The sequence below is a fragment of the Molothrus aeneus genome, chromosome 6 (assembly GCF_037042795.1).
Source record: "Molothrus aeneus isolate 106 chromosome 6, BPBGC_Maene_1.0, whole genome shotgun sequence".
NCBI lineage: Eukaryota > Metazoa > Chordata > Aves > Passeriformes > Icteridae > Molothrus > Molothrus aeneus.
In genome coordinates, this window is record NC_089651.1 from 25,668,456 (window position 1) to 25,687,611 (window position 19,156).

General features: G+C 41.8%; 1 protein-coding gene across 1 annotated transcript in view; it reads right to left on the reverse strand.

The window, feature by feature from the left end:
* Nucleotides 1-401: 401 nt before the first annotated feature.
* Nucleotides 402-19,156, reverse strand: part of RPAP1 (RNA polymerase II associated protein 1) — a 35,853-nt gene continuing 17,098 nt past the window's right edge. The window contains exons 12-24 of the mRNA XM_066552523.1: nucleotides 17,612-17,746; nucleotides 17,254-17,433; nucleotides 15,107-15,264; nucleotides 13,635-13,805; nucleotides 12,665-12,866; nucleotides 10,645-10,754; nucleotides 8,637-8,832; nucleotides 7,569-7,718; nucleotides 6,989-7,131; nucleotides 5,006-5,810; nucleotides 4,078-4,254; nucleotides 3,339-3,395; nucleotides 402-2,588 (exon numbers count right to left, since the gene is read on the reverse strand). Coding sequence (XP_066408620.1) covers nucleotides 2,433-2,588; nucleotides 3,339-3,395; nucleotides 4,078-4,254; nucleotides 5,006-5,810; nucleotides 6,989-7,131; nucleotides 7,569-7,718; nucleotides 8,637-8,832; nucleotides 10,645-10,754; nucleotides 12,665-12,866; nucleotides 13,635-13,805; nucleotides 15,107-15,264; nucleotides 17,254-17,433; nucleotides 17,612-17,746 — 2,640 coding nt within the window. The 3' untranslated portion in view covers nucleotides 402-2,432. The remainder of the gene's footprint in view (nucleotides 2,589-3,338; nucleotides 3,396-4,077; nucleotides 4,255-5,005; nucleotides 5,811-6,988; nucleotides 7,132-7,568; nucleotides 7,719-8,636; nucleotides 8,833-10,644; nucleotides 10,755-12,664; nucleotides 12,867-13,634; nucleotides 13,806-15,106; nucleotides 15,265-17,253; nucleotides 17,434-17,611; nucleotides 17,747-19,156) is intronic.

A 19,156-nucleotide genomic window follows, 5' to 3' on the forward strand; every position in this document is an offset into this window, starting at 1 on the left:
CTCAAGCGACAGTCAAAGTTTTGAAAGCTTACAGCACATGTGCAGCATCCTTGGAATTTTCTGTGTACTACTGTGCCTGCAGAAATATTTGGGATCCGTTCTTTACCTTCTCTCCACTGCTGATACTTGCATCATAACTTCAAATACCATCTGTGGACAGTCCTCCCACCTGGGGCATGTGTCAAATCACATCATACCACCCTGCACCTTCCCCAAGTACACACAGGATTTGGTACACTGTGTTACTGACACACCAGATAAGCAGGATGGAATTTTTGGCTTGAGGAACTTTCTTACAGAGCTCCAAAGTTTAGTAGGACTCTTTAACGCAGCAGCTGTCCCAAGATACTGATAAACTGCAAAGAGAACTACCCAAATTCAAGAAAGACTCAAACAAAGTATTCTCAAAGTTTAAAAACACTCCTGTAGAGCTATCAAAATATTTATTTACATCCTGTACACATTACAAAATTTAATTTTGCATCCCACAAAGGACTGGAAGGGATTTTATAACTGATGGTCTGAAAAGCAAAGGGTAAAGTCCTTGAAGAAGGCTGCTCTTAAATGGGCAGCTAGGAGTCCTTCAATTTTACCATCCATTGCTCAGAAAGACAACTGCTGGGCTCTCACCATCTAGACAGATTAAAACTTGAATGACTTTGATTAAACTTTTAATCACATCAAATACTTTTAAAATAATTAACAACAATAAAAAAATCCTGTTAGACCACTGTGGTTTTGTTATTTTACATGACACTGAACTGCTGCAGATAGAAACCATAGATCAAAAGGGAGGACAAAAAAAAAGAAAAAAAAGAGATTGGAAAGAAACAGCAGTTCTGTCCATTTCCCATCTGTAATACAGGGAAAAAAAGATGAAACTGGCTGTTTTCTGGCAACCTAAGGAAGGGGACTGGTACACTTAGAAAACTGCCAATACAAATACAGCATCAGTCAGAAATGCCCTAAGCCCTATATGATTACGCAGGCATTTGAGGAGCCAGCAACACTTGACTGTCAGGTGAAAGAAAGATACTGTATTATGGTTGGACAGGAGGTCTTTTCTTTTCCAAACTCAATGATTCTTTTATTATATTAAGTTGGAATTTGTTTCTTGTATGGACAATTTCAGTCACAAGTTGACCTATTAACAGTGATTCTCACTCCTGCTGGGACATTCCCTGGAGCAAGGTTAATACAGGCCTGGTTTCTTCAGAGGGAAGCCAGCTTGGCCTGTTTGATAGGTAAAGACAGAGGCTGAGCTCTTCAGACCAGGTATCACCCTGCATGTTACAGAGGAACTTATTCATAAGAACAAAACATCAGAAATCTCTTTAAAAAGTTTTGCTCATAAAAGTCAAGTTCTGCAAACAAAAGCCTGCCAGAGTGACCAAGCAAAAATATAAAGAGAACACCTAGTGAGAGCATACACCTAAAGGAAATTCTGGAATTGATGTGGCACTTGCAGTGAGCCTTTTAGGGCTCTGTATTTGCAGCCCTTGTGTCTGAGGCTGCAATTCAGAATTTGGATGTAGAAGTGGGATCAAATTAGACATTTTTAAAATTAGGTTTGAGCTAGGAAACTCCACTTCAAAATTTAAATTGCATTCTTCTCAGAGGGCAACCAATACATATTCTAACTAAACAAGCAGATACTTTTTTTTTTCTCTAATGAGGGGTGGTTACTGCCAAACATTCTGGCCTGAAAAAAAAATTATTTTTGATCTTGTTATACATGTAACCAAATTAAGGGAGAAAAGAAAGCAGTTTAGAGACCATCTGAAAGACAGCCAAGGCAGGACATTCAGCGTTTGTACCACTGCACTAGGAACTCCTGTTTCTTAGAGGTCTGACACAATACATCTGTGTTACCTAGCATATGCACAGAACACTACCTTGGAGAAACTGCTTGTATGTACATGTTTAAAAAAACCTCTCAGGATCAGATTCCTCCCTGTCACACTGTCATTCTGTTTGCAGGGAGTAGTGTGAGAAAAGGACCATTCAAAATCCAAGGTACAACAAAAAAAAAGCAACAGAGGGATCTGAGGAAAACAGACATTATCTTGAGAACCCGGGTTCCAGCCTGAGTGAACAAAACAGCTTTTCCAGTTCCTTCAGTTTATTCAGCAGTCCAGTGCCTTTCAGACACATTCTCACCTCCTCTGGGAAGAAGCAGAACAACTTGAAGGAGAATGGAGGAAAATGCTCCAACATCCATCACAGAGAGGTCACACACATGGTGGCATATCTTGACAGCATGTATGATCTGCAGGGATGGGAGCATTTTACTAGTGCCTCACTAGGCAAAGATGCCAAGAGCGTCCAGGTAAAACATTAAAACTATCTGAACTGAAGGTAGTTTCATCAGTGAAGTACAATTGAGCTTTTCCATTCTTCACCTTGGCCCTCTGTCTTGCTGAAGTGCTTTGCTATGAGTCTAGCACTGGCGCATTCTCTGTAATTTCTTTCTGTGTCACTATCTGCAGGTACCTCAGTCGCATGGGAGGGAGCTGCTCATAAAGGTCAAATCCCAAAGGACTCTCTGCATTCACCAGTCTGTAGTACAGCAGGTGCTTTTTCAAGTTCTGAAAAACCAAACAGAAAGGTATCTAATCTTTTCCACCATCTCCAACACAACACAGCAAATCTGCAAATAGTTCCATCATGCCCAAGATATTTAATTACATCATCTTCAATAGAAGAGCTATAAAAGGCAAGTTTCTCCCACTAAAATTCACTTTTTTTTTGCATGATATTTCCTCTTCTAAACACAACTCCATTGTCTTCTCAACAGCCCCTTGCAATGACTTCTTGCCAGAAACCAAAGAGGATTTTTGAGTGTCATCTAATAATTTACCCTGGACACAAATCACAGAGGGCCAAATGACCCAGCTCTGTCCCACAAGGGATAGATTTTGGGAAGCTCCTTGAAAAAAAGAGAAACCTTATATCTGTCCTGTTCTTTTCAAGGGAAGCATCCAACTAAGAGTTAAGAAAGATTACTGCTGGCCACCTATTCATAACTGTGCTACAATCGTCCCTCTAATATCTCTAGCTATCCAGATATAAAGCTGCTTGGACAAGAGGCAAGGAAATACAGTATAGGAGACTCATCTAGTTTGCAATAGTCTCAGTGTTTTGAGGTCAATTACTACAAGAACTGGTTAAGCGTATTTACAGATATTGCAGGCCAAAATCCTGCTGCTAATCTCCTCTCATTGTCAAATTAGCAACATAATTGAACACAAATTTCAAAGCCAAATATAAGTCTGTAAGAGTAACACATATGGAAAACTTAATTCCCAGCAGCACAAGCTGAATCTTACAAATCCTACCTCATCCACCAACAGCCACGTCTTCCGCAGCATGCTTTTCCGAGCAGCATCTGTCTCCTGGGAACAAAACACACAAGTACTTTCCTTAATATGGTGCAGTAACACCTTTGCCCAGGGGCATACAGCATTCCAGGATGACTTGTTCATTATAATGATGAGCAGCTTGTTCCAGCAGAAAGTGCCTGAGATGTCTTATCACTTAAATCCTTCCTCTCTGCTCCTTTCCCTGATCTGAGTATCAGCTGACTTCTCAACCTTCAGGATGAATTGCAAATCAGAGGCGAAGTCTTGTTAGCACAACTATTCACTGACAGAGGCCTCAAGGCTATAAGAGGGCTTCTGCTTGGTTACTTATGCAAAGTCAAAGAGGGGAGTACTTTGCACCTTAAGACTGCTAAGGCAGAGGCGAAATCTATTACAAGCTCTCACTGTCTGATCACCTTTCTTATTCTTTCTGCTTATTCTTCCCCCCACACCACAGAACACGTAATTGCTGACCTCAAAGATTTAGCTAGGACTAGCTACCATTAATGTAAATACATTAGGATATAATGAACAAAAGCTGCTGCCTTGTATGTGGATCCTCAAATAGCTGATGAGTCCTCAACATATTTGCTTACAATCTTTGTTTTCAAGTCCCAAACATCAGTGATTCATTGCAAGGCACACTGGACTTACAGGGAGAGCAGATGCAAAACCCAAAGACTGCAGCCCTGAAGCTCTGCTATCCATTACCCACCTGTGTTGTGCTTTCTTGGGAGAAAATAAAACTGTTCACATGAGCCACGGCCACCAGGTACAGAACAGGGCACCAGCTGTGGCGCAGCGCACCAGTGACCAGTGTTCGGAAGTAGAGTCGCAGGAGGTTCAGGTTATCCTCAGGAGGGGAAGTGTAGCGCTCAAGAGGCACAGGAAACTGCAACAAACCCATCCAGAGGGAACATTACAATTTTTGTCAGGGTCTAAGTGGTGAGAGGAAGTTAATGACTTCTAGAGTCATTAACTTCTAGAGCCCTTCCTTGTGCATGCCTCCCTGTAACACCAGCGGCATGACCTCCATTAGCAGCAGAGCTGCTACAGCCCACCCTGACTGATGTGACGTGCCTTGACAAAGTCTTGTCAAGACCTCATCAACTTTATGGAGAGATGTTTTACTGGTCCTATCACTGCAGCTGAATTTTGGCACAGATAAGATGAGCACTTATAAAGTAAGAAGACAGAGTATTTTTGACAGCACTGCTAAATTCTATCTCTTGTGCTCTGCTCACTCAAAAGAAACAGTCCTACACTTGACAGATCAAATTTTCTTGCTGTTACTCAGCAGAGCACAACTCCAGGATAACTATATGTGGAAAGATGGTTGAGAGGGAAAATGACTATTTGTCTATGCATGGACAAGGAAAAAGTTCTCACCAAGGTGTGAAAATACTTATTTAAGGGAAAGGTAATTGCTAGCAGAACACAGGGTGCGACCAGCCCTTCTATAAATTAGAAGGTTCTCAATGGTTAATCCAAGCAAGGTTTGGGACAGTTTCCAGTGAAGACTGAGCAATTTCACAGCTCCTGCCCTCCACATATACACACAAATCAAGGTTGGAGAATCACAGGCAAGAGTGCCGTAACACAGAAATACATAGTGACAGGCAATTACCATAAGCCAGGATTACCTGCTGTAATGGCACTCCCAGCGCCCGCAGGATATTTGTGTGCTCCCCAAAAACAGAGAGACGCAGATGAACACTGAAACGCTTCTGTAGAGGTAGAAGAACAAAGACTCCAAAGAGTGGATCTCCAAAGGAGACGCCCTCAAATTGCTCCAGGAGACTTATATAGAGATCATGGAAGGATGCCAAACCAGGGAGAGGAGCATCCAGGTTCAGGGAGTCCAGGACCTTGGGTTGGCAATACACAGAGAGAAGGGCAGCTGTGTAGTGGTGGATTGGTGCTTCTAGAAAGAGGTCACTGCCAGTGAGGAAGACACACATAAGCCGTGCAAGTTTGGCAGCAGTTGGGATGCTCTGGAGGATTTTAGAACGCCAGGTTTCCAGCAACAAGACCCACTGCAGGTTCCAGGTCACAGTGTTGATGAGATCAAGTGGGAGAGAGTTCAGTACGGCCCCACGTGTCTCTGCATTAGTCACTTTGTTGTAGAGGCTGATAAGTGGAAAGAACGGCCAGTCTGAGGGCAGGATGGGGCCTTTGACCTCAGGAAGCAGCATTGACTGGATGAGGTAATTCTGCCCTTGGTAGGATGCCTGAGAACGCATAAGGGTGGGCTGCAAGTGGACAAAGTGGGAGAGGTAGCAGGAACGAATGGAAGGCAGATTCTGGTATGATTCTCTCAGCAGGGCACCACGAGTAACCCTTGGAAGAAATGCTGCTGCAGAGCCAGGCTGTGCCAGTTTGGCACTGGTGCCCAGATGCAGAATATCAGACAAGTCAGCTGCTTCTGGCCCACCAGCCTTCCCTTCACTGTAAAGACAACAGTTTAAGAAACAAACAAATAAAAAAAACCTGAAATGCCAAACAAAAAACATATCACATTTATTCACCTCTACAGTCTTCCTGGAACAGGAAGAGTAGTACAGGCAGAGCACTCAACACTTTCTACATCATTGAGCTATTCTAATACAGAAGGCCTGTAAAGCATCAGCTACCTTGGTATTTAGAGGGAGCTCACAGAACTACATTTGGAGTCAGCATCACTGTGGCTGTGCCATGAAAACCCTCCACACAATGCCAGTCTAGTGCAGAGCCTGAAAGCCCTGTTCAGAGAGGCAGCCTACTTATCAACATGCAAATGAGAGTGCTGAGACGAAATACTGCATATCAGATAAGGCCTACACAAACCAGTAAGACAATTCTCAAAACAGAACTTCGCAGCTGACAGTGGCAAGGTCAGGGGAGCCATACAGACTGATAGAAACTGTGCATGTGGAGGGTGTTTGTCTGAGATTGTGGCATATGGATTTGACCAAAGACCCACCATTTTTTTGACCCAACAAAAAAACCAAAACACCACCACACAAACAAATCTACTAATAAATTTTCCTTCTTTCTGAAAAAACAAAGTACCTCCTTGCAGCACCTTGGTTCAACCTCCTACAGGGATACACCATGGCTAAATTAAAACAGTTTGAGATGAACAAGATAAACTGCTACCATCTTGTTGCCCAGATATGAGAGGATTCATATTTGAGATGCTCAAGAGTTCTTCCTGTGTAAAGTGGAAGATATGGCATTTGTCAAATCAGCAAACTTGATTATTTTGAGTTTGAGGAAGATTCATTGAGCTTTTAGGCTATGTCAAATTCTCATTTATTTTCTAGACTCCCCATTCTCAGGATGGAAGATGCTAGGCCTTAGGGAGGATGAGTTCTATCAGGAATCACACAACCTTGTCACTGAGGAAATCAAAAGAAACTGGTCACATTTCTCAACAGTGGTACATCAGAGAAAAATATGCAACCACTGTGCTTGCCTGATTAGAAGGCTCCATGCCAGAAGAATAAGCCAGTAAGTAAAATTTAACTACAGGCCCCATTTAAAGCCAAAAATTACAACAAAATTGCTACGCCAATGTGTTTTTTCCATTTTCCCCATGTTTTCCCATGTACCAGACTAGAAAGAGGAAAAAATGCAAAGCTTACGGAAGAAACTCTGGATTAAAGGCAAGATCCAGTAGGACCTCATGAGCCAGATGCTCACTCCCTGGCAACAGACGGCTTAGCAATGCCATGGCAACACAGTGATGGAGTGAGGCATCCTGGGTGTAATCTGGACAAGTGCCTGCCTGTACAGGAGAGAAAACAACAGATAAAAGCATCTGTCAACAAGACAATCAACACGGACAGGAGGGTCAAACAAGTCACAGATCTCGCAAAGTGAAAGACTGAGGCAGACTGCAAGAGCTGGCAGCATTCATACCAAGAGATATTTCTGCTTCCCCTGACTGCCTTAGATAGTCAGATTTTTTTAGCAACACAGTTGAAAACTTTGTTCTTATTTTATCCCAAAGAAAGGCAAAAATATAATTTTTCCACCCAAAGTGTTTTGGAACTAAATTCCCACATCAGTAACTGGAAAGATGTTATCTGCTAATGGGTCATAAAAGTCAGCAGAAGAATTGCCAGACCTATGTCAGGTACAAGAAAGAACAGGGACATGAAGACCAGCTGCCAGTGAAGTCAGTTCCTTGGGGGAAAGAAATGAAAGGACTGATAACGATACCATTCTCCGAGCCAAGGCTAACACAAAGTACTGCAGGTGATATTCGTGGCGCAGGATCCACGCAGATGAGGGAGTCACAGAGGGAGGTCCAGTCTGCCAGCTTTGCTGCAGATAATCCTTCAAGCCTCTGAAGCCCAGCACAGAGCTGTACTATAAAGGAATCACAAGGGGAGACAAATAATATTAAGACTGTTTGTGTTTGGAGGAACGCAAAACACAACCCTATCCAAGGCCCTCCCCTACCTCCTCTCACATGACAATTCCTGTTGGCTACTCCAAAAGCCATATTTAAAAATAGCCTAATAACCATCTGCTTTTCTTCCTCAGGTGATGGATGCTCACCTGCATCCATCATGACCATCCCCATCACAGACAATCAACAGTCACTGCCTACATTTTCTGTAGTGTTCTGTAAGGCAGAAATCTGGCCAGTGGCTTAAAATGTTTTTCCCTCATCCGGCAAGATATTTCCATTAGTAGCCGATCAGCTAATTCAACACAAGGTCACACAGGAAGGCTTTGAGAAAGCTTATGCTACATATTCCATCTTTCTGGAGCTCAGACATTTGTTCTTTAGAGTCTGAAACCTTCCATGACTCACTCATTCTAAAAATTCAGAACAAACCAAAGTGGGAAGGACCTTCTTCAGTAGCACTCATTCTCTTTAACATTACCCCATTTTTGTTATATATATGCTTCAAGCATGCTTTTCCTCTACTGACACTCAAGTTTTATCTTTTGCTTAGCCAAACAACAGCTATTCAACTCTTCTCAACAATCTTTATAAATACATCCTTTAAGCAACACCTGCTCTGTAATTCCAGCTTCCTGGTGTCAACTGAATATTGGAATTCAAAGACATTTTTCTGATCTTCATCCCATTCGTTCTGAAAGTCAGGCTGTTTCTCTCTATAATACTTTAATATTTTTAAAATAAAAATGCACAACAATTTGCTTTTAACAGTCCTTCTAACATCTCTTTTATGCCTGGGAAGGTACAAATACTAACCTCTCTCACAAGTATATCATCATTCACCTAGAATTTGCAGTGAAAAGGTTTATTCTCACCTTGCTGGTCAGGCCCTTGTGAATGTGAGTGATGTTATTGATGAGAAATAAGAGGGCAGTGAGGAAGGGGAAAGGTGACTTGGAGCCAACAAGGCTCAAAGGAGGTTTGCCTCCAGTGCAGCTCAGAGATGCAATGCTGCCGACAGATTCCGGTGCCGGGGAACAGGACAGAGAGTTGCACAAAGCAGAACATGGCCTGTGTGAAGAAATAAAGAGAGAGGGGTTAGGTCAAAAGCATTCATAGTGCTGAGGAATTATCTTGTTGAAATGTTGCTATCTATCTGAACTGTACCACACATTGCAGTAAAATGGAAACCCTGAAGACAGTGAAAGCAAAAAGCCAGTGTCTCAGCTGGTACGCCAAGCACTACTGCCATACAAGCTAATGCCAGGGATTTGTCAGGAACTCTCCAGCTAAATTGGTCATGATGAGCAGAAATACTGATGCAGTGACATATCTCTGATGTCAAATACATTAAAGTGTTGGACCTTTGATTTAAAAAAATACGCCATTCCCCACATACATACGCACACCAGGCTAATAAGGTTGCCCACCCACTCGAGACATTTCAATAATAAACTTGTAGGCAACACCAAAAAGCCAGCTTATATCTAAAATTGACTTTGCAAAAATGCTGCCATTTATGTACTAATGAAATGCATATTTTTAAACTGTATTCAGAAAGAACATAGCTTTAATGTACATGGACATGACTGTGCAGACCACTATTGGCATGTGTGTTCCCTGCAGGTGAAACTACAAATTCCCACACCAGCAGGGCTTGCAGGCCCAGAGCAGATACATCACGTCTATATAGGTAAAACCACCACAAAGAATGGTAATGGGGTGATAGGGCAAACCCTGTCAAAGATCCATATCATTACTCTATGGCAGAAAACTAATTGCTTAAATGCATTGCTGTTTCTACCACTGGTATTACGTGTAGGAGATGGATAAACACATGTGGGGCTCACAAAGTACCCTGAACTCCTGGACCTAAACTGCCCAGAAAGTTTAGACAAAATTGTAAAAATATTAGGGCAGAGATCAGCTGACTCTGTTTTTTACCAGCCAGTATTAACAGCAAGAATTCTTGTGGATGAGCTTTTACAGCCTGACCAAATCCATTGCCTTCAGACTGCCAGGACAGGCAGAAGAGGGTCTAATGAGTGCTCTTGTGTTGGAAACTCTGATGCAAAGAGCTTCAGAGCTCAGTTTCAGTCAAGAAAGAACATGGGCCAAACTGCTTGGTGGCCATTCAAATACCACTTGACAACAAAAGTTTCAAGTGCCCTTTATATCAGATGTTGTCAGAGGCAGATGGATGCCTCTCTGACTGCAAGTCAGGCCTTTTAGACTCCCCAGTCCAGAAGATTAATCACAGCCTAGTAAGGAGGCTCCCTCTACAGCAAAGATAGAATATCTGCAGTGCTTAACTGTTCCCAGAGCCAGAGCTTATGTTATCCAAATGTCTGGAAGAACAGTTTGGTATCTGTTCTTGCACTTCCCTGCAGGGGTTTTCAAAGCCCTAGTGAAGCTCTGCAGGAGCTTGAAGATTTCAATCTAGTAAATTCTTTCATATAAGCAGCACCACACAGAGCACATGAAGAGTACATGAACACACTCACCTTGTCATGTAAGAGCAACTCAACTAATTCTACTTGTGCTATTTTTTTAGACCAGTAAACCAAAGAAGAATCAAAACCAAGAGTGACTAAAATAATCTGAAATTGATATGAAAACCCCAGCTACATGGCAAAGCAGAGATGCAGCAGCATCAGTAGAAAAGGAGGAGCTGCTAACCTCTGCAGCCATCATGCTTTTTCTGTGAGGGGTGAGAGGACAAAGCAGGGTGTAGACACAGCCCTACTGCACTCCAATTCCCATACCTGGGGCATTTTGCAAGGGAAAAGAGGAGAGAGGGGAGAGACCTGTCACACAGTACAGTACAGAAATGGGGCTCCTTTAGCTTCTGACAAGAGCATCTTAGCAGTGGAATGGTTTTACCTGAGCAACTCCCACATGCTGTCTATCGCTGGCTGGCTGAGAAGGGGCTGCAGCACCTCTGATGTCAAACGTTCCAATTCCTCTAAGCAGTCAACTGGATTGACTGATGGCTGTAAAATACATGGAGAATGACAGGAAAAGAGAGTGAATGACCATAACATCCAGTGATAGCAAAAAGACAGACTGATTTATTTACTTCCTCTATTATCTTTTTGCCAGACCCCATCACCTACATAGTGGTACTGCTCTAGATTAGAGCTGGCCTCGCTGCTCATAGTGTGGAAGCTAAGAGCTGGCACCTCAAGGTGTTCTCACACTCAAGTATTAAAGTGCATCCCAGAAATTCTTAATTGGCTGGAAGTAAGATACGGGATCCTTGGAATCAAGATTCACTAAATGAAAACTTAGGTAGACCCTCCTCTCCCTACCATCTACATGTTTCTATTTGAACTGAAGATGACATGAAGGTGATCAGAAGTACCTTGAGAAATCTGAGTGGCAACATGAGGGTCTCCAAAAAACAAAACAAAAAAAAAAATCAGCGGCATAAAGTGTGATTGACCTACCCATCAAAGCATGACTGTGGATGAACACTGCACAGGAACTGTGGCTTTTAGAGAATCATCCAAATTCTTCTGACCCTAGTAAGCAATATTCCAGGATAGTTGAAGGAACATGCTGGCAAATTTTAACACTTTTTATCTTCATTAGAACGCTGCTCTGGGATACAGAAATATTCATTTCCATTACATAAAATATGATTTTACCCCAGGTGAAATCTGCCTCCAGAAATCAGTTAAACCTTTGTGAAGATGTTAACCTTAGTTTTTAATAGTCTAACAAAAATATTACAAGAAGGTCCCAGCATACACTAATCTAATTACTATACAAGTTGATTTTTTTTTTGCACTAATCTATTCAAACATGCTATGTACAACTTCTTTTTTAATCAGCTAACTACAGGTAGATGACTGAAATTCTCCTGAAGTGGAATTCAAAAACCCAGCACAATTCAATGACTGAAGAAATTGTTTCATCAGTCACTCTTCTGGGATATCTGTAAAGGTTAAAAAGGAACATTTAACTCTTGGCTGTCCTGGTTCTCCAATGATCAGGATGTAATCACAGCCTGTAAAAGGTATACCAACCTTCAGGACCCTGAAGACATCTTTGAGAGACACTGGCAGTTTCCATCCCAGCCATAACTAATAAACTCAGTTCCTTTTGGCAAGTTTCAGAGGAGTTGCACAAGTGTGAATAACTACAGCCATTAAATTACCACACCTTCAACACAGTTCTCCCAAGCTGGAACTCAGGCATGTCAGTTGGGCAGTAAAGAGGAAAATTGCATTTATCTTTAGAACATGAATCTTTAAGATAGCTAAAGCATAAGACATTATTCTTCAACAGCATCACACTGACATATCACCTTCAGAACACTCACTTTAAAAGATGATCACATACTACAACTGTGTGTTACAGAATTTGACCTTGAATGTCAGTGGTGCAACAAATAAATTTATCTTTATTATTTCCTATCCAAAGTTCATACAGCACGACCCTTAAAGCTCAATCTTCCACCCAGATCACTGCAGTGTAGGTGTCCACATGTAAGCTCTCAGATCAAAGCAAATGCAAAAACACACGACTTGATTTATCCCACTAGGAAAAACGGCTGCCAAATAAAATTACATTGTATTTGCTTCACACTTTGGAGCTCTGCAGCAAGTCAGAACAATCACAGCACTACCACACACCTTGATTGAGACCCTGATCCCAAAGGATGACAGGACAAAAAAGGAAGACAGATATTTGGCACTGCTAATGTCTAGGGTTAGCAGACTTAAGTGACCCTGAATGTCATGCAGCCTAGATATGAGCTGTGGTTACAAAATCAGTGCTCAACTTGATGCCTTAATATCCATCTTTTTCAGTACTGCCTGTAAGTTCCGGTTTTCAGAGGTAATACACAAGCTGATGCTGGTGAGATGAGAAGACTGCCTGTATTTTCAGGCCTTACCTGTTGGCTGTAAGCACTGTAATAAACTCCCAAGAAGATCACACAGGTTGTGGTCAGAGGCTGGAGAGTTTGCCAAGTTTCTGTCTGGGATAGCTGCTGAAGGATTTTTTTCAGACTTGTCTCAAGGAAGGGCTGTAAGCCTGACACTTGACTCCATGCTACTGGAGGAGGTGGGATCGGTTCACTATCTTCTGAGTTATTGCTGAAACCCAGTGGAAGAATGACACAGGATACCAAAAAAATATCAAACAACTGTCTCTCTAAAGCATCAATTTTAGTAGAAAGAAGTAGTCTAGAAAATTATATCCAATAGCACAACTAGGGGAAAAGTCCTTGCATAGTCCCACAACCCAGACCAAATAATTCAGGCAGAAAGGATAAATGTAGGATGTACTTTAAATAGCTGAAGTTTCTTCTGCACTACTCTGCCCCTGAGCTATGACTCTAGCTTTACCAGCATTGCTACCTCAGTATTCAGCTTTAGTTAAAGAGTTTCTTGCTTTCCACCAGAAAAAATACCTGTGTTTGCAACAGATCCTACTGCTTTGATGTCTACCAAAACCAACCACCTCTTAATCCTGACTCATCTTGGTTTCTGCAGAGAGGTTCTTTCCTCCAAATCTCAAGACATTTACTTCCTTTACTCCCAAGAGAAGTTCCAAGCAGCTTACTAGCTCCTTTCAGCAGGGCATTTGGCTTACAGTGCCCTTTATGCCCCTAGCCTAATGTAAATTTTGACTCCTGCCTCTGGCCATGCTAGCAGGCATAGCTGTCGGACCAGACACTACTTCTGACCTTTTGTCAGAAGGAATACACCCCACCAGGGTGCATGCAGGGGCTCACATGTGAGACAGTAAACAACTGAAAATGAGGGGAAAAAATAAGGTGACAGCCAGGTCTCCAAACCAAAGAAAGGGAAGATGGGATGCCAACTATTGAGATGCACAGAATGGTGACTTAGAGAGCCTACCTGCTCAATTTGGCCTGCAGCTCTGCCGTGTATCCTGCTGTTTGTGTCACATGTGTCAACAGAGTAACCACTGCTGCAGCTCGCTGCACAGACAACTCAACCGCAGGGCTCTTCCCACTGAGCAACTCTGGCAGTGACTGCAGAATCCTCACCAGCACAGGGTAGAGATCACTGTAGTATGAATCACAGAATGCATATGGTTGGAAAGGGTCTCTGGAGATCATATGTACTTCAATTCCCTGCTCAAGATAGGCCAGCAAGACCAAGATTGCATAGGGACACATCCAGTTGGATTTTGAATATCTCCAAGAATGTAGACTTCAGTACCTTGCTGTGCAACAATGCTCCAGTGTTTGATCATCTTTACAGTAAAGTTAGTAAAGATTACAGTAAAAACACTTCAGTGGAATTTCCTGTATTTCCATTTGTGTCCATTGGCTCTTCACTTTCCACTGGAAGAATCTGGCTTTATCTTCTTTACACTCTCAAATAATTTATTTATGAACACTGTTAAAATTTGATTATGAGAACCATCACCACTACCACAATAACAAAAATAACTGACAAAGAAAAAAGATGACAAAGGAAGACTACTGCTATTCCAATGTCATCTGAATGTGACCTGCCTTATACTCTGCCTCCATGCACTCTGATTATCTCTTGAAAAAAATACTTTGATTTTATTCTTGCTGGGGAATAGTTCTGAGATTCTCAGCCACACTTATAATTGCAATGTTAAGGAATCTTCTGCTGTTTCTTTCCTCAACATTATTTACACTGCTAAAATAGTATATACAGTTTCTACTCTTTTTAAATCATACATCAGATAGTGCCAAAGAACACAAAATGCTGCTGTGGATGGGAATTTCCCTTCTGAAACTCAATACTGGCCTCCCTTTTACTCCACTTTAGAGCAATTCCACAGCCATCTTTCTTCTTCCAATTACAGGAAGCAGATTTAATGCTTGAGGCAGGTCAGACCTACACCAGGTGCAGACCTTGGCAGTCAAGCACAAGAACTTCTCCTGACCTGGAAGTCAATGCATCATGAAGTTTGCCTGCACCAGTCTGCCCCACTCAGCATGGTGACTGCTGCCCACAGACTGCCCCTACGTCAAGCACATTCAGTCCTGGGTGTGCTGCAAACCACATGTTTTGATGTCATACAAGCACAGATTATTCATCCCTTCAAGGAGAAAAATATGCAGTTCTAAAAAGCTACAGTGGTCTCCCACTGTAAAGCAGAAACCACAAAATAGCAGAGCTTGAACACAGGAGATAGTGAACAACCAGAAGAAAGCAATACACAGCACGAATGCCCTTAGAAACTGAGTTTTACTGCAGGAGGCAGGAGAAAGTGAGGTGAGACACCCTGAAGGGAATGGAGACTGAGAGCCCTCTCTGCCCCTCTGAACAGGGTGTCCATTGCTCTGTCGTGCCCCCCAGCCCAGGTGTCCAGCCCGGGGCTGTACCTGTAGAGGTCGCAGGCCTGCCCGTAGCCGGCAGCCACGGCCCACAGCCGGAAGGCTTCGGTGCTCAGCCTCACGGCTTCCTCCCTCGGCAGGGGCACATCCACAGGCTCTTCAGCGACAAAGCGACTCAACCGACTCTTCAGCTCAAATTTGTTAAGCTGTGAAACAAACCAAGCAAAAAGAAAAGGATGAAGAACAAAAAAGACAAAGGGATAAGGGGCATCAGCTGCATGCATCATTACCTCATTGCTCTGACACACACAAAGAGCTGCAGATTTCAATCAGCTCGTTCTGAGCTCTTCTTGCACTGCTCAAATCTGCTTGTGCAATCTTTGTGCAATCTTAAGGAGCAGACTACAAAGGATCACTAAATGGTCAATGGTTATTAAGAGAGAACTATTCCTGCAAGAGATGCCTAGGGGTACCTAATCCATTCCTAACACAAACCAACTACACTTAAATAATTTCTGATGGAGGTTTGTCTGCCCCACACACACTCCTGTTTTGGATGCTCCCTGCAGCATTTAACTGATTTTTTTAAAAATATATTTAATTATCCTTCCTTAAATAGTCATAAATACAACTCTCTTAGTCAGGCTTAGTAAAGATATATTTTGTGAAAAAAGATGTCTACAAAAGTACCGAAATGATGCTGACATTCTTTTGGGAAGGTCACACTAGATGAGTTTCAGAGGTTCTACAACCTAAGTATTTCTATAATTCAGTGTTTATTTTATGCAAAGGGTACCTCCTGCCTATTACTTTCATAAGGTTATAGAATTTTGATGCCTTGGAAATGTTCTGAGGTTATTTTGGTATTGAATTAAGCATGACATGACTCATTTGCAGTTCTCTAGAAATAATTTTTATCCTCCCCTACATCTGGGTATTTTTACTTAACCATAAAAAAGAGCTTCTCTTTCCTTCTCCCACACATACAAAAGCTTCTATGTGCTCTGTCTAAACAAATGAGGCAACAATGTCTTTTTCATAGCACAAGGACATATTATAGGTAATTTAAATTTTGAATGCTTTAGAGACTTCTTGTACGGAAATCAATGCACACCAGCAAGAAAGCAAAGGAGCTGATGAGTCAAAACTATAAATTCTGACACCTCTTCTACAGAAGAGAGGACAAAGTAAAATTTACTTCCAGGAGGAAGATGGAAGAACTTTGTTGTTAGCTAAAATAAATTCCTACATTGATGGTTTTGATTTAGTTTTTTATTATCTTCCACTCCCACGTTTAATTGTATGCAACAGAACATATGAGAGTGTAACAGTAGCAAAGCCTGAGTGTCAGGAACCTTCTAAGCAATTTTTCCACATCTTGAAATACCTGGAGTACATAAAACCTGAGTAGAAAAATATCTGAATTTTACTCTGTTATGTTCCTAGTATGACTTAAAGTCTTTAAACATCCCACTATCCATCACTGTTCTCTATACTTTACAGCACAAACTGGTGTTCTGTTGACAGTAGCATTTTCCTGGGTAGCAATTTGTTAGGTGCTGTTAACAACAGTGAACCAAAAAGCCTAAGAAGTGTTCTTTGCACTGTAATGGGTGCTGCTCTTGGTACGTTTCATGTATTTATAGCACCAGCATGACAACCTATATGAGCGAATGCAATTATCTCTGAAGTGGAAAACTTGTCCAGAAGTTAAGAGGAGTTGAAAACTCTGATGAATTATCACCTTTATTAAGACAAATTAATGGCAGAAAAGTTCAACCAGGGTTGTGAAACACAAGGATAGCGATTAAGTCTCTGGTTTATACAGTCTTATGCTGCCTATCACTGAAACATGGGAGTGTACAGAGCATCACACATCAATGCATGCTCTAAACATCTGCTCCTGGGCAGTATCACCCTGCTGGGCTCTGTGACTTTCACATGAGTGCATTACACAAACCATAAAGAAGCAGAGTAAAACTCAAGCCAGCTCATCTACCATTGTGCAGGAGAAGCATCATTTTTATGACTCTGTCAACAATTCCTTCAAAACATACTAATGCACCTTCCTCACCCTGATTTCTTCAGCTTCAGTTCACAGTCACCTCTAGTTAGCTTTCTGTCTTTATTTAGTCAGTAAGGCATAGAGAACCAAGGCCTGTGCAATCAGAAAAGCTCTTCCAGGAACCACTCACCAGCCTGGCTGTTGCATTTCGGCCTCCAGATGCCAAGACCCTGATGAACTTCATAGCACTGGCACAAGCAATTCCATGGAGACTGGTAAGTAAAAACCCTGGTTCAGCCACTTTGGGATCCCACTGAGTAGGGAGAAATTCCCTGACAATGGTCTCAATCAATCGAGGACAATCAAGCAGCTGCAGAGAAATAGCAGGGAGCACAAGTTAACTAAAGTTGTGCAGTCATGCAGATGTGCAGAAGACATGCACAACAGACAAGTTTGTCTGATCTCTTTGCCATAACTTTACCTGATCTTTCTTCCCTTTCCAAACCTTTCTCTATCATTCCCAAGCTCTTATACAATGGGAGATTTACCTGGCTGCATGCTTCAGAGGAGTGCCTTGCTATATGGGTGAGGATGTGCAGTATATCCAGAACTACTGATGGAACAGGTCGCACCACCTCTAGGATGTACCTCAGCCGGTGCTGGATCCTTGTCTTCAAAAGTCCCTGAAAGGTGTTAAAAAAAAAGAAAAAAAAATCTGTAAGAGTCTAAACAGGTGCTCTCTGTTCTTCAATTGCTGAAACCCAAAAGGAGATTACATCCTCTCCAGAGACTGTTTTAAAATTAGCAGTCATGAAACAAGTTTCTGTGTATTTGCAAGTATGCTGGCAAATGAGCAACAGTTATCTAACAGAGCAGAAACAGCTTTAGTTCTGTTCTGAATCAGACCACTGGAGGGGTTTGGATACTTGTGTTTTCCAGAGTATGAAACTCTAAGTGACAGGGATATAAAAGAAAGAGGTTCTTGTGGTCCTTGAATAATTTTGTTTAGACACCACCTCCAGCTAATGCAGCACTCTGAGAGTACCTGTCACATCAGAGAAAGTTGACAGAAACAGAGAACAGACACAAATTCCTATTTTGCAGTAAGAAAAGAGATGCATAGGGATGATGTGATTTTTATAATCAGTGGCATTGCCACGAAACAAATCATCAATTTACATAACAGTGTGATGCAGGTCTTATGGATTTGCCTTTTTCCAGAATCAGGAATGCATTCATATTACTGATACTTTTAAAAATTTGCAGCCAAGCAAGTTGTAGCTCTAGGCCTGACCAAGTTCAGCAGCTAGTTTAAATACTCTTTTTCCAATTGTGTGGAACAATTGGGTTGTAACAGCCAATAAGCAAGGATGAAATGGAACTGCACAGCAATGGGAACAGAGGGGAATTTGATCCCAAATACCTTCTAAGTACAGCCCACTCAGAACAAGCTGAATTACTCTGAACCATGACACAGTTTACAGAATCACAAACTGATCTCCTGTCTATCTACCACCCTTTTGTTACATTTTTTAAACAGTGCCACACACCTAGCACAACACATCTGAAATCATGAAGCCTCTAAACAAGACCAAATGCCCAAGTACAGTAATTCACGCACCCAATGATGCTTTTAGACCAAGTGCTGTTCAAACCCAAGCTCAAGGATTAAGTGCAGTGGGCAAGAGGGGTGCATTGGTTCCACCAAGGCTGAGTTTTGAGATAACAAATTTTGCTGAGTTTACATCTCCTATGAAAAATACAGGATTAGGTTTAAAATGTGGGAGCAGTTCATTCTGAATACTGGAAAAATCTTAATCTGAGAAATGCAAACTTGACATTTGGGGAAATGGTAAATAGCTACCTTATGTCAAATAAAAAAAAAGAGTATCACTGTACAAATCTACTAGTTCTGAACTAGTAGATTAAATTTAACTAGTTTAAATTCTGAAAAGTGCATATAGACATTTTAATAATGACTGGAACCTTTTTATTTTTAATTCAAGTAAGTGAGCCTGAAAGTCGTGTCTGTATGCAGTCTTTCAGGACATCTTATCAGGTCATCAGTGTGTTTGTTGCTGAATTCCCTAGAG